This window comes from Procambarus clarkii, chromosome 62 (genome assembly GCF_040958095.1).
Source record: "Procambarus clarkii isolate CNS0578487 chromosome 62, FALCON_Pclarkii_2.0, whole genome shotgun sequence".
NCBI classification, from domain to species: Eukaryota; Metazoa; Arthropoda; class Malacostraca; order Decapoda; family Cambaridae; genus Procambarus; species Procambarus clarkii.
The window spans coordinates 5472461-5494641 of record NC_091211.1 but is presented as its reverse complement, the minus strand read 5'-3'; the positions used below and the strand labels follow the sequence as shown (position 1 = coordinate 5494641).

Here is a 22181-nt window from a genome sequence, read left to right as displayed (position 1 = left end):
AAACTCAACTGACTTAAATATACTTTGAATAAGAAACAGCCAATGCTGGATCTCGACAACTACTGGATGAACCGGATTAAAGGACACGAGAGCCATGAGGGCACTACGAGAGTCAACAACAACTACAAAGGAAGACTGACAACGAGAAAGCAGGAGACGAAGAGCATAGAGAATAGCATAAAGTTCCGCTGTAAAGATGCTATTCTCCGGAAGTAAGCGACACATATAAGTGCGATCAGGAAAAACAATAGAGTAGCCAACACCGTCCGCAGACTTAGACCCATCGGTGAAGACAGAAACGGAGCGGGAGTGAGAAGAAAAGTACTCAAGGAAAAGGCGTTTTAGAACCGTAGGAGGGGTAAAAGCTTTAGTGATACGGGTCAAGGATGTACAAAACCGCGGAAGGGGGACTCTCCACGGGGAGGGGGTAAAGAAGGAACTACACGAGGAGAAATAATAGAAATACGAACAGAAAGAGAATCCTGTAAGTGAGACAACCAGACAAAAAGAGGGAAGTGGTGAAGAGGAACAGGAACCACAGAAGGGACAAAAGTTAAAGCACGACAGAGGCGAGAGGAAGGATGTTGCAAGGACCACACAAGATAGCGAAGACAGTAGCGATCACGGCGGTCCTGGAGAGATAAGAAGCCAGTTTCAACATACAAGCTGAGGACGGGAGTCGAACGAAAGGTACCAGAACTGAGGCGCAACCCAGTATGGTGCAAAGCATCAAGACGGCGAAGAGTAGAAAGAGAAGCAGATGAGTAAGCAGAGCAATCAACTCCGAGGTAAGAGATATGGGGCGACCAAGACAAACGAGTGTCAAAAATCAACCCTAAAAGCTTAGAGGAATCCTTGTACACAAGGGGGTGACCATAAAGTGACAAAGAAGGAGGAAGAACGACACGCTTCCGAGTAAAAGTCATAGCACAAGTCTTAGACGCAGAGAACCTGAAGCCATGATCGTTGGCCCAAGACGACACGGCATTAATCGAAAGTTAATCGGCATTAATTGAAAGTTGAGCCAATAGACGGAGGAGAAGGATGGGAAGGAGGATCGGAGGGAGACGAGGAAGAAGACACAGGAGACATGACAGACCGGGCAGAAAGAAGGGGAACCCTAGACAGAGGACCAGGAGGGGGGACCCTTCGGGACAGAACTCAAAGGAACAGAGGGAGCGATGGGCGTGTCAGGGTCCAAGGCCTGGAAACAGTTTTGAGTCTGAGGAAAGTGGGAAGGACGAGGAGAGGAAAAGCGCAACACGCGAGCCTAAGAGACGTTAGCATAAGGTGGGAGACAGCGAACTTGGCGCCTCGCCTCAGGAAAAGACAAACGCTCCCGGTGCTTCAAGTTGAGGACGGCTGCCTCAAGCTTGTAATGTATACACGCACGGGAGAAGGTAGGATGGGCATCACCGCAATTGAGGCAGTGAGCCTGGGGAGAAGTGCACTCCGACTTAGAGTGACCCTCGCCCCCACACAAAGGACAGAGAGAGACAGGACCAGAGCAGCGGAGGGCACCATGCCCAAACCTCCAGCACTTATTACAGAGCCGAGGAAAAGGAATATACTCCTGGACAGAGCACCTGGCACCAGCAAGAATGACAGAGGGCGGAAGGGTCCTACCATCAAAGGTAATCTTCACAACCCGAAGGGGTTGACGGCGACGACCACGAGGGGGACGAGTAAACGAGTCTACTCGCCATGTGTCTGGTCCTCCAGACACAGAGAGCCACACACACACACACTCACACACACGTGTGTGTGTGTGTGTGTGTGTGTGTGTGTGTGTGTGTGTGTGTGTGTGTGTGTGTGTGTGTGTGTGTGTGTGTGTGTGTGTGTGTGTGTGTAAATCACGAAAATTAAAACGTGATGAAATATATGACAGTGTCAGACCACGGAGGAAGAATTGAAACAGAAATTTCCTTAAGTACTTTCGTATTTTAATAATACATCTTCAGAAAGAATGATTTAAAAGTCAGTAAGTTTGGACATATATAGGCAGGAGAGAGAGGTGAAGAGAGGTACAATGATAAATATATGGATGGAATTAGGTAGATATTAATAAGAGCTGCATCATATGGGCTAATAGGCCCGTACATGGATTATAATAGCATAAGATAGTGGATATTAACAATGAATTTGTGAGACAAATGTGTATCAATGATCCTACGCAAATCGCCCTGTAACTGATCACTCAAAAATTTTCAATCAATCAGTCATCCATCTAATTATTATCTATATGCAATTTATTGACTATTGCCTATTTTACATCCAGATATGAATACTGTATTTCACTTTGGTTCTGTCTTTTAATCAATATATATGTATTGCTAGTATGTAAATTAGAGTATAATTAGCGTATGGTATGGAAGCTGCCACGCTACTACAGTGAAGTTACGGCACACGACCTGTTGTGTCTCACCTCAACTGTAAGGTATTGGAACACGGTTTTTGTTTCTCTACCCGAGAGCCGCTTGATATTACGCCTGCAACTGAATAGCCTCATGTAGGTGGGGAAGAGGACAAGTTGACTAGTTAAGTGGTTATTAGGGTGAAAGTCATTAAACAAGTGATTAGTTTACTAGAATTTGCCTGGTTTTCCTGATTTGTTACTTGAGGGTTACTAACAGTAGTAGCCTCGATGAGTGCAGGAAGCCAGCGGTTTGTCAAAGGTTCCCCCCCCCATTTGCCCTGATAATGTTTCCCAGTTGGATTGTAAAATTAAACAGTTTTAGCATTTACGGCTTCGGCAGGTAAGCGGTTCCATGGGTTTATAACCCTGTGGGTGTTAAAGCATCTCCCCTTCTCAGTCCAACATTGTGGCTTGTTGAGCTTGAATACGTTGCTCCTTGTTTGTGTTACATCTGACTTTTAGAAGAAATTGTCCGGATCAATTGTCTGGATTGTCCGCATCATTAGTTAAGTGGTTACTAGGGTGGTTATCTTGAGGTTATCTTGAGATGATTTTGGGGCTTTAGTGTCCCCGCGGCCCGGTCCTCGACCAGGCCTCCACCCCCAGGAAGCAGCCCGTGACAGCTGACTAACTCCCAGTTCCCTATTTACTGCTAGGTAACAGGGGCATTCAGGGTGAAAGAAACTTTGCCCATTTGTTTCTGCCTCGTGCGGGAATCGAACCCGCGCCACAGAATTACGAATCCTGCGCGCTATCCACCAGGCTACGAGGCCCCCGAGGGGTGAAAGTCATTCAAGACATATAAATATTCTATCCAATTGAGTCCCTAGGGTGAGGTAAGTATTTACCAGGGTTTTCAAACAGTGTCTTGCATATTTAATAAATCATAAGAAACGAGTAGAGTATTGGAGTGTTGAGATGAAAATGTGGTGTTGATTTTCACACAAGGAGACAAAACACTGAACTTTTATCCAAATACCTTAACGTCTGTTGTACCAAAATTGCTTGAACCTATATTCACAAATGTTATTCGTTTACATTTTGAAAAAATTATAGAAGAAAAAGTCATTCTCTTTGGCCAAGGTTGGAGGCCAGACGCTTGGGGTTAGCCTCGTATAACTTGTCAGGATGACACATGGGTTGTGAGGCCTGCCATAGGCAGGTTTGACCCCCATTGCTTACCTTTACAATGGAATGAGAGGGGATTTAATGAGAGAGAGAGATAGAGAGAGAGAGAGAGAGAGAGAGAGAGAGAGAGAGAGAGAGAGAGAGAGAGCGAGAGAGAGAGAGAGAGAGAGAGAGAGAGAGAGAGAGAGAGAGAGAGAGAGAGAGAGAGAGAGAGAGAGAGACAGAGAGAGAGAGAGAGAGAGAGAGAGAGAGAGAGAGAGAGAGAGAGAGAGAGAGAGAGAGCGAGAGAGAGAGAGAGAGCGAGAGAGAGAGCGAGAGAGAGAGAGAGAGAGAGAGAGAGAGAGAGAGAGAGAGAGAGAGAGAGAGAGAGAGAGAGAGAGAGAGAGAGAGAGAGAGAGAGAGAGAGAGAGATGAAAGAATGGAATGGAGGGAGAATGAGATGGAGGGAGAATGAGATGGAGGGAGAATGAGATGGAGGGAGAATGAGATGGAGGGAGAGATAATGGGAGGGAAAGAGAATGAGAGAGGGGAAGGGAAAGAGAACGGGAGGGAGGGAAGGAAAGAGAACGGGAGGAAAGGAAGGAAAGACAACGGGAAGGGGGGGGGGGGAGACAGAGAGAACAGGAGGCAGATGACTTGACATAATCTATGCACCAATCAGCCGTGTTGTGCACCAGATCCTCACTGCTGACCCAAGTGGTAGAGTGCACCAGATCCTCACTGCTGACCCAAGTGGTAGAGTGCACCAGATCCTCACTGCTGACCCAAGTGGTAGAGTGCACCAGATTCTGACTGCTGACCCAAGTGGTAGAGTGCACCAGATCCTGACTGCTGACCCAAGTGGTAGAGTGCACCAGATCCTGACTGCTGACCCAAGTGGTAGAGTGCACCAGATCCTGACTGCTGACCCAAGTGGTAGAGTGCACCAGATCCTCACTGCTGACCCAAGTGGTAGAGTGCACCAGATCCTGACTGCTGACCCAAGTGGTAGAGTGCACCAGATCCTCACTGCTGACCCAAGTGGTAGAGTGCACCAGATCCTCACTGCTGACCCAAGTGGTAGAGTGCACCAGATCCTCACTGCTGACCCAAGTGGTAGAGTGCACCAGATCCTGACTGCTGACCCAAGTGGTAGAGTGCTCCAGATCCTCACTGCTGACCCAAGTGGTAGAGTGCACCAGATCCTGACTGCTGACCCAAGTGGTAGAGTGCACCAGATCCTGACTGCTGACCCAAGTGGTAGAGTGCACCAGATCCTGACTGCTGACCCAAGTGGTAGAGTGCACCAGATCCTCACTGCTGACCCAAGTGGTAGAGTGCACCAGATCCTCACTGCTGACCCAAGTGGTAGAGTGCTCCAGATCCTCACTGCTGACCCAAGTGGTAGAGTGCACCAGATCCTCACTGCTGACCCAAGTGGTAGAGTGCACCAGATCCTGACTGCTGACCCAAGTGGTAGAGTGCACCAGATCCTCACTGCTGACCCAAGTGGTAGAGTGCTCCAGATCCTCACTGCTGACCCAAGTGGTAGAGTGCTCCAGATCCTCACTGCTGACCCAAGTGGTAGAGTGCACCAGATCCTCACTGCTGACCCAAGTGGTAGAGTGCTCCAGATCCTCACTGCTGACCCAAGTGGTAGAGTGCACCAGATCCTCACTGCTGACCCAAGTGGTAGAGTGCTCCAGATCCTCACTGCTGACCCAAGTGGTAGAGTGCTCCAGATCCTCACTGCTGACCCAAGTGGTAGAGTGCACCAGATCCTCACTGCTGACCCAAGTGGTAGAGTGCTCCAGATCCTCACTGCTGACCCAAGTGGTAGAGTGCACCAGATCCTCACTGCTGACCCAAGTGGTAGAGTGCTCCAGATCCTCACTGCTGACCCAAGTGGTAGAGTGCACCAGATCCTCACTGCTGACCCAAGTGGTAGAGTGCTCCAGATCCTCACTGCTGACCCAAGTGGTAGAGTGCTCCAGATCCTGACTGGAGAGTTACAATGTACATTTGTTGGAACTTGTTACCTTCCCTTATTTTCCGGTAACTTCGCACACAGACCAACCACAAGTTGTTGTGATCACAATCACAGAGGTCATCAGCTGCATAATCCTTCACGATGCTGGTTCTGTCTCGTATTTTCTGACCTTCGAGGGTCGTCGCGTGGCTTGCAAAAGTTGCCACCCATGAGGGTCCAATATCAGAGACAGATGTGACTCAGGGCGCTTGGCCGACCGCGGTTCAGAGCATGACGGCTTGGCAGGTGGAGAGACACGAAAGCCTCAAACATGAAGGAAGACTGAGATTGGCATTTCTGAACCTCTCATTTTCTGTCTTGTCTTAGCCTGTTCCAGTTACTTGGTATTCCATGAGATCAACTTACATGGTTTATAGACACACTCTCCGTTGGGACCATTATCCAAATCGACCGTTTTGTAGACGTCCCCGTACTCCCCGAAAAGGCATCGGTGGCTTCACTACAAAGCTCACCTACTGGTGGACATTGTCTTGGTAGCTGTCTTCTCAGTACTATGCTTCTCAGGAAGAGCTCTCGTCTCACGTGCTTCAGGGGAAGACAGAGGCAGATGTGTGTCCGAGCACACACACTCGCCTCCCACAGCACATCAAGCGACCCACCATTGCTGCCACCGTCACTGGATGACTCGCAACATGGCGCTTGTTGACTCTTACTACAAGCTGGGCATGGGGTCAGCACCAGAAGGTGCTTCTCTGTGACCTCTGGGTCATGCATGACCTCGAGACGTGCTCGAAATGTACTGGCGAGATCGCTGAAGGAGATTCAGGCATCATCATCATTAACGTGACGACTTTAGGAATAACACTTTGACAGGAGTGGTAGAGGAGGTTGCTGTCGCCCTGCCTGCCCCACACATGACCCTCTACCTGCACCAGCTGAAGTGCGCCAGGAATGACAGCATGGAGGGTGACCAGGAGGGAGATGAACAGAGGAGGAGGTGGAGAAATTCATCAGAATCTAATGATTAGACACACGGAAATCACAATAGCCTGATACATCAAATTAACAAATCCACAAGGACCGTGATGAGGGTTCGAATTTACGCCCGGGATGATCCCAGATGCGCCTTAGTCGACTATGTTACGACATGGTAAGAAGAATTGCAACCAGAAGTGCTACTGCCCTCACACATGTTCCGCAACCTCTCCGAGACATAAACTGGGGTTTCCATAATTCCCCCAATGCACCCGGGATCGGTCAACCAAATGTTGTACCTCTTCGCCATTACATCAGTACACACAAATATCACAATAGCGTGACACATCAAATGAACAAATCCATGTGAGGGTAGTTGCACTCCCGGTTGCAATTTTTTTTACCATGTCGGGGCCTAGTCGACTATGGGACGTCTGGGATCATCCTGGGCATACGTTCGAACCCTCATCACGGCCCTTGTGGATTTGTTGTAATAATTAGTACCTAGTGAGGCAGAATGCTGTGATTCGGAGCGATCATCTCTCTCAAGGTATACCGATTCAGCAGTCACAATAACAATAACAATAACATTGTTCTCATAACAATGTGAGGTATGATACGAAAGAATAATTGGTGATTTCTAAATGTTTTTCGTTTGTATTGTGTTGTAATTTGTCTATTGAAAGTGCCCAAAAAGGTACCATTTTCTGGATAAAATGATTTTATACTTACATGTTTTAAGTAATTTCGTTTAAAAACTGATTAAGTATCAGCTATTAAAAAGAGCTTCTTTGTAGGTGTAAGGAGTTTGTTATGAGTTCATCAATTACTATTTATCGGTTTAAAACTGCAAGAGATCCCGCTTTTGATTTCTAGTTTGATCCCACAAATTAGAAACCTGTCATATGAAGAAAGATTGACAAAGCTTAAATTACATTATCTAGAAAGGCAAAAAATTATGGGTGACATGATACAAGTGTACAAGAGGATGTATGGACATAACAAAGGGGACATTAATAGGGTATTAAAAGTATCAACACAAGACAACACGAAACAATGGGTATAAATTGGATAGGTTTAGATTTAGGAAAGACTTGGGTAAATACTGGTTGGGTAATAGGGTTGTCGATTTATGGAACCAATTATCGCGTAACATAAAAGAAGTAGGATCCCTTGATTGTTTCAAGCGTATGTTAATCATATTTGGGTGGTTATAAATAGGAACTGGATCATTATAAATAGGAGTTGCCTCGTATAACCCAGTAGGCCTTCTGCAGTTACCTTTGTTCTTATGTTCTCGTGATCCTTAAGGAGGTTGTTGCTTTAAGTACACAAGATACTTTTTTGGTCTACAGATTGGCTGCTATCTTGAATTTCTGGGTCAAAATAATGTCGTAACCTTAAAGTATTGTCAGATTCAAAATCCTCGTGATAGACTTACCCGAAATAGTGTCTTTTTACATGATTCTAGGAGTTCTGGCTCGAGATAAACATGTCCAAAATGGCTCCGCAGTCATCTTTGATTTAGATATTTGTAAAAAATTACCATATGTCAGGTACTGACATGAGGCAAGTTTGTTATGAATGACCAACTGAAGTCAAAACAATCGTCAACCCTTCCTTATGTGTTGACCAAACTGCACATGAGAAGATGGAGACACGACGACGTTTGGGTCTCACACGACTTGATAATGGTCCTGGACGGACCGAAACGTCGTCATCTCTCCACCGTCTGATGTGTGGCTTGGTCATCATACCTTCAGCCACGTTATTGTGGCTCATCGTCGTCCTAATGTGTGAGAGAGGTCACGGAACTGAGGTTCTTGACCTTTTTAAGTCCACTTCTGGTTGACAGTCAGGGACAGTAACTGGGTGGAGCAGGACCACACGTCTGGTAGACAGTCAGGGACAGTAACTGGGTGGAGCAGGACCACACTTCTGGTTGACAGTCAGGGACAGTAACTGGGTGGAGCAGGACCACACGTCTGGTAGACAGTCAGGGACAGTAACTGGGTGGAGCAGGACCACACTTCTGGTTGACAGTCAGGGACAGTAACTGGGTGGAGCAGGACCACACGTCTGGTTGACAGTCAGGGACAGTAACTGGGTGGAGCAGGACCACACGTCTGGTTGACAGTCAGGGACAGTAACTGGGTGGAGCAGGACCACACGTCTGGTTGACAGTCAGGGACAGTAACTGGGTGGAGCAGGACCACACGTCTGGTTGACAGTCAGGGACAGTAACTGGGTGGAGCAGGACCACACGTCTGGTAGACAGTCAGGGACAGTAACTGGGTGGAGCAGGACCACACGTCTGGTTGACAGTCAGGGACAGTAACTGGGTGGAGCAGGACCACACGTCTGGTTGACAGTCAGGGACAGTAACTGGGTGGAGCAGGACCACACGTCTGGTTGACAGTCAGGGACAGTAACTGGGTGGAGCAGGACCACACGTCTGGCTGACAGTCAGGGACAGTAACTGGGTGGAGCAGGACCACCAGACACAACACTAACCTTGGAGGCACAGTCGAAGCCAGCACCCAGCGCCACCAAGGCCTCCAACAACCCGGGGTCGTTGTTACACTTCACAGCTGCGGATCGTAATAAGGTAAAGATCGTGTTAAACAATTATAAGAATTGCTTTAAATAAATAAGATTAATAAATGTCATGAATTACTAGTGATGACCAGAGGCCTGGAACCTCTATAGTCATGATGCAAACCTTCTCAGCCAGGTGGACAAGTGGGGTGTTATCTATATGGGTGGTGGACATGTTGGGTGTTATCTATATACAATACAATACAATACAATACAATACAATACAATACAATACAATTTTATTTAGGTAAGGTACATACATACAATAAATATTTACAAGGATTGTTTAACTTATAGGTATAGCTAGTACATACAATGCCTAAAGCCACTATTACGCAAAGCGTTTCGGGCATGATAAACTTAAATGACAAGCTTAATACTAATTGAGCATAATGAGTAGAATGAAAACAAGAAATGAAAACATAGATGAAAAAGCAGCACAAATACAATTATGTCGACAAACAGCGCTCTTTAAAGAAAAAAACAGACATTGGTTGACAATAGAAGGGTAAGGTAGGTTACAGGGAATTTATTAGGTATAGCTTCGCTTTTAACTTAAACTGGTTGAGAGAGGTACAGTCTTTAACATGGTTGGGAAGGTCATTCCACATTCTGGGCCCCTTGATTTGTAGAGCATTTCTAGTTTGATTAAGTCGTACTCTAGGAATATCAAAACTGTATTTATTTCTGGTGTGATGCTCATGGGTTCTGATACAACCTTCTATGAAGCTTTTGAGATCAGGATTGGCATTATAGTTTAGCGTTTTATATATGTATAATACACATGAGAGAATGTGCAGTGACTTAATGTCTAACATATTCAGAGATTTAAGTAGGGGTACCGAGTGATGTCTGGGGCCAGAATTGGATATTGTCCTAATAGCAGCTTTGTGTTGAGTAATTAGAGGACGTAAGTGATTTTGGGTAGTAGAGCCCCAAGCACAAATACCATAGTTGAGATATGGATAGATAAGGGAGTAATAGAGAGTCACCAGGGCAGGGCGTGGTACATAATATCTGATCTTAGAAAGAATGCCCACAGTTTTTGAAACTTTTTTTGATATGTTTAGAATGTGTCCCTGGAAATTAAGCTTGTGGTCAATGAGAATGCCAAGGAATTTGCCATCTAATTTGTTACAAATTTGGGTATTGTTTATTTTGAGATTTATTTGATTAGAGGATTTATTGCCAAACAGAATATAAAAGGTTTTGTCAATGTTAAGGGTGAGTTTGTTGGCAGTTAGCCACAGATGGACTTTATTTAGCTCAGTATTTACTGTGGCATTTAGAGCAAGGGGATCAGGACTGGAGTAAATGAAGGTTGTGTCGTCAGCAAATAGAATTGGTTTGAGGTGTTGGGAGGCATTTGGAAGGTCATTAATGTAGATGAGAAAGAGGAGAGGGCCAAGTATGCTGCCCTGGGGAACACCAATGTTGATGGGTAGGGTGGGAGAAATTGTGTTATTCACAGAAACATATTGGAGCCTGTCAGTAAGGTAGGATTTGAGGTATTGTAGGGAGTGTCCTCTGACTCCATAATGATGTAATTTAAGAAGAAGGTTTTGGTGGTTGACAGTGTCAAAAGCTTTACGCAGGTCCACAAACAACCCAACAGAGAACTCATTTTTATCAAGAGCTGTATGAATCGAGTTAAGCATACTAATAAGTGCATCGTTAGTGCTTTTTTTGGGTCTGAAGCCATATTGGCAAGGGCTAAGTATATTGAGTTTGGCTAGATATGAGTAAAGCTGCTTATAGATTAGTTTTTCAAAATTTTTTGACAAGTTTGGCAGGATAGATATAGGTCTGTAGTTGTTAACATCTGTGAGATTACCACATTTGTGGACAGGCGTTACTCTAGCTTTTTTTAGAATATCTGGGAAGGTTTGGAGTTCAAGTGACTTGTTGAAGAGCAAAGCAATAGCAGGGGCTAAAGATCTGGAGGCTTTTTTGTAAATTAAAGTTGATATCTCCTCAAGGGCACCAGACTTGGTTTTAAGGGAAAGGATTATCTCATTGACGTCAGTGGAATTAATAGGCTTTAGGTACAGAGACTGTGGATAGTTACCTGAAAGATAGTCATTAATGTCTGTACTGGAAGATGGAATATCATTTGCAAGGGATGAACCAATGGAAGAGAAGAACCTATTGAACTCAGTAGCAGAATCAGAGGCTGAAAGCTGACCATCGTTATTAGACAGGAGAGTCGGTTTGTTATTTAAAGACTTCTTTGATCCCAATATTTGAGAAATTGTTCTCCAAGTTTGTTTAATGTTGCTCTTTATTTGGGTAAATTTATCTTCGTAGTATTTAGTTTTGGCTCGTCTAATTATCTTAGACAGCAATAATGAGTAATTCTTTGAGAATTCTTTGGAGACAATTCCTAACCTATACTTCTTCTCGAGGTCATGTTTTTTATTAATAGATTTAAGTATTCCCTTTGTAAGCCAGGGATTGTTAAGCCTTTTGGTTGTGACTTGTTTTGTAAGCATAGGACAGTGGGTATTATAAAGGCTAAGAGTTTTTTGAAGAAAAGATTGTACTGCAAGGTTGATGTCCACTATGTTACCTAACTCGGACTCCCAGTTGACATTATCAGCAGCAGTTATAAAATTGTCTATAGCAGTTTCATTGTGTAGTCTAAAACGTATCACTCTTGACTCAAGAGGTGGTTTGCTAATGTTAGTTAAGAGAAATGTGGGGTAATGATCTGTAGTGCTATCGGTGATTATACCTGAAGTAAGCGGAGAGGTTATGTTTGTCCAGATGTGATCGAGCGTCGTGGCAGTGCTATCAGTGATTCTAGTAGGTCTAGTGATTAAGGGTATGAGGAAGCAGGAATTCATACAGTTGAGGAAGCTAACAGCAGTGGGGTGTTCAGGCTCGCAGAGGTCAATATTAAAGTCCCCTGCGATAATTAGGTGGTTTTTGTTCAGTCTGTTATCAAGTATTAGATTTCTAAGGTTTGAGTTGAATTCGGACACATCAGTGTTAGGAATTCTATAAACTGCACCCACAGTCAGGACAGACTCGGCACCCTTGACTCTGAAGCTGGCGAAGATATACTCCCCATAGCAGTCTCTGGTTCTAATTTCTTTTAAGCATGTTAGTTCTTGGTGGTAGTAAAGAGCAGTGCCACCACCTCTCTGAATTTGACGACAGTTGTGAATTGCTGAGTAGTTAGGCATGTTAAAGAGCTGAGTAGTATCCTCTTTCAACCATGTTTCAGTAAGTATAATAAAAGAGAATTTGTTGTCAATAGCTTCAATCAAGGCACTAACATCATCGAAGTGTTTACCTAGGGATCTAACGTTCAAATTGATTACAGAGATATTGTGATTATGAGTTAATACATTGTTTACATCATGTGCTGCAAAATATCTGCAATTTAGATCATTAAAGTGATAATTGTCATAGATAGTGGATAAGAGGTTAAGTTCAGGGTCTATACTTGTCTGCATAAAAAAAGCTGATTGCAGGAAAAAAGGGAAGAAAGGCAAATAACAAGGTAGAAATAAGCTATAAAATAGGGAAAAAGATGTACACAATACAGAACAAAGCAAACTCAAAAGGGGCTTACAGGGGTACAATGGAGTAAGGGAGTATGGCTAGGCTAGGCAACCTAGGTAATAAATGAGATTAACGAAAAAACATATAAACATGGACTATACAAAACACAAGATAAAGAAATACAAAACAAAAATATAAACAAGACTAAGCAATACAAAAACAAATTGAGCAAAAATGAAAAATGAGGTAGATTGCTTACAAGTACTCTCAGGTACACTGTAAGTAACAATTTGCAATTTGAGATGCAGGCAAAGCCAGGGGTACAATGGAGTAAGGGAGCATGGCGAGGCTAGGCAACCTAGGTAATAAATGGAATCAAAGAAAAGTTGAATAATAAGCATAGGCAAATTTAAGCTAATGATTATTAACTATAAATAGTTCAGTTATGACTGTATAATTAATAAGACCTGAAGAACTATTTATGCACTCAATTAAAAAATTTCAGTAAATGACTAGTTAAGAGTAAGTTAAAAATTAAGTCAGAAAATGAAACAATGAGACTTAGGAAACCTAGCCCCACTAGTTGACAGGGGGTTAATTAAGTTAATTCACTGGGAGTGATAATGAGCTGAGACAGACCACATTGGGAGAGGAAAGCGTTGAGGTTTTCTTCTTTAGTAATAGTGAACATTTTGCCCTCTGCGGTTTTTCTCACCTTTATCAGTCCATCTCTAACGAAGCACTGATGAATCGATGAATCGAAGCACTGATATGATGAATCGAAGCACTGATATGGGTGGTGGACAAGTGGGGTGTTATCTATATGGGTGGTGGACAAGTTGAGTGTTATCTATATGGGTGGTGGACAAGTGGGGTGTTATCTATATGGGTGGTGGACAAGTGGGGTGTTATCTATATGGGTGGTGGACATGTTGGGTGTTATCTATATGGGTGGTGGACAAGTGGGGTGTTATCTATATGGGTGGTGGACATGTTGGGTGTTATCTATATGGGTGGTGGACAAGTGGGGTGTTATCTATATGGGTGGTGGACAAGTGGGGTGTTATCTATATGGGTGGTGGACATGTTGGGTGTTATCTATATGGGTGGTGGACAAGTGGGGTGTTATCTATATTGGTGGTGGACAAGTTGGGTGTTATCTATATGGGTGGTGGACAAGTGGGGTGTTATCTATATGGGTGGTGGACAAGTGGGGTGTTATCTATATGGGTGGTGGACATGTTGGGTGTTATCTATATGGGTGGTGGACAAGTGGGGTGTTATCTATATGGGTGGTGGACAAGTTGAGTGTTATCTATATGGGTGGTGGACAAGTGGGGTGTTATCTATATGGGTGGTGGACAAGTGGGGTGTTATCTATATGGGTGGTGGACAAGTGGGGTGTTATCTATATGGGTGGTGGACAAGTGGGGTGTTATCTATATGGGTGGTGGACAAGTGGGGTGTTATCTATACGGGTGGTGGACAAGTGGGGTGTTATCTATATGGGTGGTGGACATGTTGGGTGTTATCTATATGGGTGGTGGACAAGTGGGGTGTTATCTATATGGGTGGTGGACATGTTGGGTGTTATCTATATGGGTGGTAGACAAGTGGGGTGTTATCTATATGGGTGGTGGACAAGTGGGGTGTTATCTGTATGGGCGGTGGACAAGTGGAGTGTTATCTATATGGGTGGTGGACAAGTTGGGTGTTATCTATATGGGTGGTGGACAAGTTGAGTGTTATCTATATGGGTGGTGGACAAGTTGAGTGTTATCTATATGGGTGGTGGACAAGTTGAGTGTTATCTATATGGGTGGTGAACAAGTTGAGTGTTATCTATATGGGTGGTGGACAAGTTGAGTGTTATCCATACATGTGGTGAAAAAGTAGGGTGGACCAGGAGGCTGGGCATAAGGGTCTTGGAGGCAGGACATGAAGGTCCTGTAAGCGGGGCATTAAGAGGCCAGGAGGTGGGACATAAAGGGCCAGGAGGTGGAGCATAAGGTTCCTAAGGCTGGACATAAAAGTCCTGTACGAGGGGAATAAAGGGCCTGGAGGTGAGACATATAGGGCCTGGAGGTGAGACATAAAGGGCCTGGAGGTGAGACATAAAGGGCCTGGAGGTGAGACATAAAGGCCCTGGAGGTGAGACATAAAGGGCCAGGAAGCTGGGCATAAAGGGCCAGGAGGTGGGGCATAAAGTTCCTAAGGCTGGACATAAAAGTCCTGTATGAGTTTAATAAAGGGCCTGGAGGTGAGACATAAAGGGGCAAGAGGCTGGGCATAAAGAGCCAAGAGTTGGGGCATATAGGGCCAGGAGGATGGGAATAAAGGGCCAGGAGGTGGGGCATAAAGGGCCAGGTGGCATGAGTCCTGACCTGAGGGGGTAGGGGACAATGGAGCTTAAACCTCAAAAGAGAGCTTTGGTTGCTGCACGAGACTGTTACTTGCGTACAGGTGGACAACGTCCCCTTAACCACAATCTGTCCGAACAGACAACTGACCTCGGCAGACACACTCCCACTACCGCCGGTCGACCAACAATGAACTCTGGAGTGCTTAAAGTTTCATCAAGATTCTCACCCTGTATGCCTCTTGATCTTGGAGAGGGGATTCAGTGCAACATATCTAAGGGGTGCGGCTCCAACACTGGCCTTGTTGTCCTGTGCACACACCCTACTTGAGCCACCGTGACTCTCCACTCTCTCCTTGTTCAGAATGATCTCCTCAGTCCCTTTTTTGTAAATTGGTATTTTCTGTCACCCTGTCTGCAGCTGTGATAATTTTTTTTTTCTCTCTCTCTCTACTGCTTTCTGGGAAGCCTCACGAGGACAAGAGCAAAAACAGTTGACAATACACATTTAATAATGAAAAGAACATACACAGTGCATGAAATAAGAACAATAGAACATTAGCATACAACACTCTAAGCTACTACAACCTGGTAGCAATCCAATACCATATCCTGGCTTCACCAACCGTCTCAAGTAGCTGCTCAACTCTAGACTTACCACTTACTACTCCCTCACCAAGTGGGGTTAAATCTCATTGTAATAATATTTTACAATCAGTCCTAAAATATATATATATAAAACTCAGCCTATGGCTGTAACACCAGAAACATCAATATTACACAATCAGTCTCCAGAGTATATAAAGCTCAGCCTGTGGCTGAGACACTGGAAACATCTGCGTAAATATTCATGTGGGAAATTTTTACCCACCATATTCAATTATCATCTAAGAAATGTATAATTTCTATATCATATCTATATTATAACTATATCATATCAAAATCATATCAAATCGTAACAAAATCATATTAGAATCATTATAGATTCATTATACAGCTTGATCCTGGATGACAATGTCACTATGATCCCGTACGCAATAGGGCCCGATAGATGCCTACGTGACTTTGTGCATGATCTCTCAAGGATCCAAAAGCTTCTAGAAGGATTTGTTAATTAAAAAACTATTGGAACATTAATCGCTTCCGGTAGAGATTAAAAATCGAATCCTTAATAAGAATCAGTGGTACTATCAAGTACTACTTATAATCTTTAAATCCTATATCTAGTTATATTATAATCACATCTTATCTCAATCATATGTCTAGACAGTAAAAATAATCAATCAATATTCATTGAAAGCTACCTCTCAAGGGAGAGGGACGAGCATCTCGGGAGCAAGAAGCCCCCACGACTATACCTTGCGGCACTACGCGGGACTACGCGTTTGTTTACAACACAGTGAACAAGTGTGACGGATCCTTAGCGAACATTATTTGGCTTAGGAGACCTTATCTAATTATTTTTATCACCAGAGAATACTCTCTAGAACTGGGGGAGTACCTGGACAATGTATCTACGAGGAAAATCCCTAGAACATTTATATCTATAAGTGTAGAGTGGAGCACACAGTGACTTTTGTCTCCACCTTCACCACTTTCATTCTTCTGCAACGGAGTTAAAGAAAAATCCACGTAGCAACGCTACAACAACAATCTACAGCAAAGCTGTTATATAAAATATCGTGCCTATACTTGCGACAAGAGAGTTAATCAGTCTGGCACACTTGTCAGACAGGCACCCGGCTTCAGATAAGTCTATTGAAGGTGATTACAGTAGCATATTAATTGGCCAATTGTATACTTGTATAACTTTAATATTCTATAAGTCTGTCTGTCGGTTATAAAGCGAGGCAACGCCTCATATCTCAGTATGTTTATTAATATAGTAGAGCAGCAGTGAAACTTATTCAAGCACTAGACCTGATGAGTGTCCATTGTGTCAAAAAATGATTCAGCCGCAATAAGTAAACAAGACCTCATAAGTGTCCATGGTGTTGGAAGAGATTCAGTCAAGCTGACTGTACCTAATCATAAATTAAATATAAATACATTGCATATATACTTGAATATATAAATTAAGTTAACAATTGCTTGCTTAGTTATTTTTTAAGTTATCATATAAGTTCATTTAATTGAATATAATTTCTAGTACTTAGTTAACAGTACTTAGACTACATTTGAAGTCATTTATTATACTTTTACAATTTAAATTGTTGTTTATAGTATAAGAATATATTGGCTGTTAATAGTTATGATGCTAGGCTAGACTATGTACATGTTTGAATCTCAGATTTAAACAGAGCCAGTGTTCAGTCATATAACTGAATTTATTAAATCTTATCCTTGTATAAAATACAAGCTGTTGTGAGAATCCCTGTCTACAGGTGGACTGGAACTTCTATCAACTAATTCATTCAACCCACTTGTCTCTTACAGCCCACAATCTGTCATTAGGAAAAGAGGAGCTAGGATTTACAACCCTAGCTAGAGATTTTAGTTGAATTAATTTGCAGACTAAATTTTTAATTTAGTTCAGTACAAGTCCCTGGTAGTCTCCTCTAATATCAATGCCAGCAGGTTTTTCCCACAATTCCCAACACAAAAGTGATCACTCTCTCACCTACCACTGCGTCTTACACGCCAATAAACATTCAAGCACTCTCCTTATACATTAGATATGATCACCATAAACGTTTGTTTTGCACCTAGAGGCTTACTACCATGTATAACTGTAGGTTCTCCCAGAATTGTCAACAAAGGTCTCCTGCAGTCCTCCCAGACTGCTACACAATGAAGTTTTCCTCGAACACCAGTGATGCTCCACAACTGATCCCACAGAAGCACGTGATACTTCACTTCACTGCTCCCCTTCACAGATTGAGGTCCACCCTTCACTATGGGAGCTCTGCTCTTCCACAGAGTTCAGCATTCACTTCTACAACCTTAAAGTTCCATCCATTAACTTCTTCTCTGGCCTCGAAGTTCCATCAACTTCTCCAAACAAACCCGCAATTTCCATTGCCATGCCAATAAAAATGTTTCCCCTGCTAAAACATAACTAAATGTATTCACACAAAATGTTTCCTTCACTCGACATCTCTTTAAACTCTCACACGTCGCGAGGGGGCCTCCCCAGTTTGGGCGAGGCCATGCTCTACCTCCCTGAGGAGCCCCGCCGCCTCAGTCGCCCACTGACGCTTGGTGAGGTTTGACGCGCCGATGCCTCCTCCAGCATTTTGCCTCATCTTTACTCTCTTATTTGAATTTACTGCCTTATTAATATATATCTATTCTACCTATAAACACTTGCCACGATCGCTGAGCACACGACCAATCACAGGCAACCACTAACAACTGGTTGAAAAGGCTTAGAACAAAATTCATCTCACTTGGCGCGCTCAGGTCCCGGTCTTCGACATTGGCTATCACTCGTCGTCCAGAAAATCGCTATATCTCTGCCTCACCAGGCTTTTCCTAGTCTTGACTCGAGCACTACGTCGTCTTCAGGCTTCATACGCGAACGCCGGACTGGTTCCCTCCTCTTGACGGAGCACGAAACTTGAGGTTCCTCCTTTACAGCCAGGAGCACGAACACAGTACAACCTCCTCTCACGACTTCTGTTGCTCGAGTGAGGTCAAGACATCTGCAGCGAGCCTCATACCTTGCCAACAGTCTCGACATCTCATGTCAAGTCTCTTATTTACATATCTATCCTCTATCCATGCTTTTAAACTCTTCATTAACCTTTGCCAAGTATTTAATATATACTCACATACCTACATTACCTTTGACCGCTCAATTGGAACTAGTTTATTGAATAACTCTCACAAGGGTAGACTCATTTTTCAGGCTACCTGGGGTCATTACACTGGGCATAAAGGGCCACGAGGCTAGTCATGAAAGGCCAGAAGGCTGGGCATTAAGGGCTAGGAGGTGGGGCATAAAAAGGCAAGGAGGCGGGGCATTAAGGACCAGGATGCCTGGCTCAATGGGTCAGGAGGTGGGGCATAAAGGGCCAGGAGGTGGGGCATAAAGGGCCAGGAGGTGGGGCATAAAGGGCCAGGAGGTGGGGCATAAAGGGCCAGGAGGCGGGGCATAAAGGGCCAGGAGGTGGGGCATAAAAGGCCAGGAGGCGGGGCATAAAGGGCCGGGAGGCGGGGCATAAAGGGCCAGGAGGTGGGGCATAAAGGGCCAGAAGGTGGGGCATAAAGGGCCAGGAGGCGGGGCATAAAGAGCCAGGAGGTGGGGCATAAAGGGCCAGGAGGCGGGGCATAAAGAGCCAGGAGGTGGGGCATAAAGGGCCAGGAGGCGGGGCATAAAGGGTCAGAAGGTGGGGCATAAAGGGCCAGGAGGTGGGGCATAAAGGGCCAGGAGGCGGGGCATAAACGGCCATGAGGTCGGGGTATAAAGGGCCAAGAGGCTGGTCATAATGGGCCAGGAGGCTGGGCATAAAAGGCCAGGAGGCGGGGCATAAAGGGCCAGGAGGCTGGACATAAAAGGCCAGGAGGCGGGGCATAAAGGGCCAGGAGGCGGGGCATAATGGGCCAGGAGGCAGGGCATAATGGGCCAGGAGGCGGGGCATAAAGGGCCAGGAGGCAGGGCATAAAGGGCCAGGAGGCGGGGCATAATGGGCCAGGAGGCAGGGCATAAAGGGCCAGGAGGCAGGGCATAAAGGGCCAGGAGGCGGGGCATAAAGGGCCAGGAGGCAGGGCATAAAGGGCCAGGAGGCAGGGCATAAAATGCCAGGAGGCGGGGCATAAAGGGCCAGGAGGCGGGGCATAATGGGCCAGGAGGCGGGGCATAAAGGGCCAGGAGGCGGGGCATAAAGAGCCAGGAGGTGGGGCATAAAGGGCCAGGAGGCGGGTCATAATGGGCCACGAGGCGGGGCATAAACGGCCAGGAGGCGGGGCATAAAGAGCCAGGAGGCGGGGCATAAAGGGCCGGGAGATGGGGCATAAAGGGCCGGGAGGCGGGGCATAAAGAGCCAGGAGGTGGGGCATAATGGGCCAGGAGGCGGGGCATAAACGGCCAGGAGGCGGGGCATAATGGGCCAGGAGGCGGGGCATAAAGGGCCAGGAGGCAGGGCATAAAGGGCCTGGAGGCGGGGCATAAACGGCCAGGAGGCGGGGCATAAAGAGCCAGGAGGTGGGGCATAATGGGCCAGGAGGCGGGGCATAAACGGCCAGGAGGCGGGGCATAATGGGCCAGGAGGCGGGGCATAAAGGGCCAGCAGGTGGGGCATAAAGGGCCAGGAGGCGGGGCATAATGGGCCAGGAGGCGGGGCATAAAGGGCCAGGAGGCAGGGCATAAAGGGCCAGGAGGCAGGGCATAATGGGCCAGGAGGCAGGGCATAATGGGCCAGGAGGCGGGGCATAAAGGGCCAGGAGGCAGGGCATAAAGGCCCAGGAGGCGGGGCATAATGGGCCAGGAGGCAGAGCATAAAGGGCCAGGAGGCAGGGCATAAAGGGCCAGGAGGCGGGGCATAAAGGGCCAGGAGGCAGGGCATAAAGGGCCAGGAGGCAGGGCATAAAAGGCCAGGAGGCGGGGCATAAAGGGCCAGGAGGCGGGGCATAATTGGCCAGGAGGCGGGGGCATAAAGGGCCAGGAGGTGGGGCATAAAGGGCCAGGAGGCGGGGCATAATGGGCCAGGAGGCGGGGCATAAAGGGCCAGGAGGTGGGGCATAAAGGGCCAGGAGGCGGGGCATAATGGGCCAGGAGGCGGGGCATAAACGGCCAGGAGGCGGGGCATAAAGAGCCAGGAGGTGGGGCATAATGGGCCAGGAGGCGGGGCATAAACGGCCAGGAGGCGGGGCATAAAGGTCCAGGAGTCGGGGCATAATGGGCCATGAGGCAGGGCATAAATGACCAGGAGGCAGGGCATAAAATGCCAGGAGGCGGGGAATAAAGGGCCAGGAGGCAGGGCATAATGGGCCAGGAGGTGGGGCATAAAGGGCCAGGAGGCAGGGCATAAAAGGCCAGGAGGCGGGGCATAAAGGGCCAGGAGGCTGGACATAAAAGGCCAGGAGGCGGGGCATAAAGGGCCAGGAGGCGGGGCATAATGGGCCAGGAGGCAGGGCATAAATGGCCAGGAGGCAGGGCATGAAAGGCCAGGAGGCGGGGAATAAAGGGCCAGGAGGCAGGGCATAAAAGGCCAGGAGGCGGGGCATAAAGGGCCAGGAGGCAGGGAATAAAGGGCCAGGAGGCGGGGCATAATGGGCCAGGAGGCGGGGCATAAAGGGCCAGGAGGCAGGGCATAAAGGGCCAGGAGGCGGGGCATAATGGGCCAGGAGGCAGGGCATAATGGGCCAGGAGGCGGGGCATAAAGGGCCAGGAGGCAGGGCATAAAGGGCCAGGAGGCGGGGCATAATGGGCCAGGAGGCAGGGCATAAAGGGCCAGGAGGCAGGGCATAAAGGGCCAGGAGGCGGGGCATAATGGGCCAAGAGGCGGGGCATAATGGGCCAGGAGGCGGGGCATAAAGGGCCAGGAGGCAGGGCATAAAGGGCCAGGAGGCAGGGCATAAAAGGCCAGGAGGCGGAACATAAAGTGCCAGGAGGTGGGGCATAAAGGGCCAGGAGGCGAGGCATAATGGGCCAGGAGGCGGGGCATAAAGGGCCAGGAGGTGGGGCATAAAGGGCCAGGAGGCGGGGCATAATGGGCCAGGAGGCAGGGCATAATGGGCCAGGAGGCGGGGCATAAAGGGCCAGGAGGCAGGGCATAAAGGGCCAGGAGGCGGGGCATAATGGGCCAGGAGGCAGGGCATAAAGGGCCAGGAGGCAGGGCATAAAGGGCCAGGAGGCGGGGCATAAAGGGCCAGGAGGCAGGGCATAAAGGGCCAGGAGGCAGGGCATAAAAGGCCAGGAGGCGGGGCATAAAGGGCCAGGAGGCGGGGCATAATGGGCCAGGAGGCGGGGCATAAAGGGCCAGGAGGCGGGGCATAAAGAGCCAGGAGGTGGGGCATAAAGGGCCAGGAGGCGGGTCATAATGGGCCAGGAGGCGGGGCATAAACGGCCAGGAGGCGGGGCATAAAGAGCCAGGAGGCGGGGCATAAAGGGCCGGGAGATGGGGCATAAAGGGCCGGGAGGCGGGGCATAAAGAGCCAGGAGGTGGGGCATAATGGGCCAGGAGGCGGGGCATAAACGGCCAGGAGGCGGGGCATAATGGGCCAGGAGGCGGGGCATAAAGGGCCAGGAGGCAGGGCATAAAGGGCCTGGAGGCGGGGCATAA

The 22181-nt window shown here is 46.9% G+C and overlaps 1 protein-coding gene across 1 annotated transcript in view; it reads right to left on the bottom strand.

The window, feature by feature from the left end:
• Nucleotides 1–22181, bottom strand: part of LOC123766598 (antizyme inhibitor 2) — a 286143-nt gene that overhangs the window by 148524 nt on the left and 115438 nt on the right. The window contains exon 4 of the mRNA XM_069308159.1: nucleotides 9003–9079. Within this exon, the coding sequence (XP_069164260.1) occupies nucleotides 9003–9079 (77 nt within the window). The remainder of the gene's footprint in view (nucleotides 1–9002; nucleotides 9080–22181) is intronic.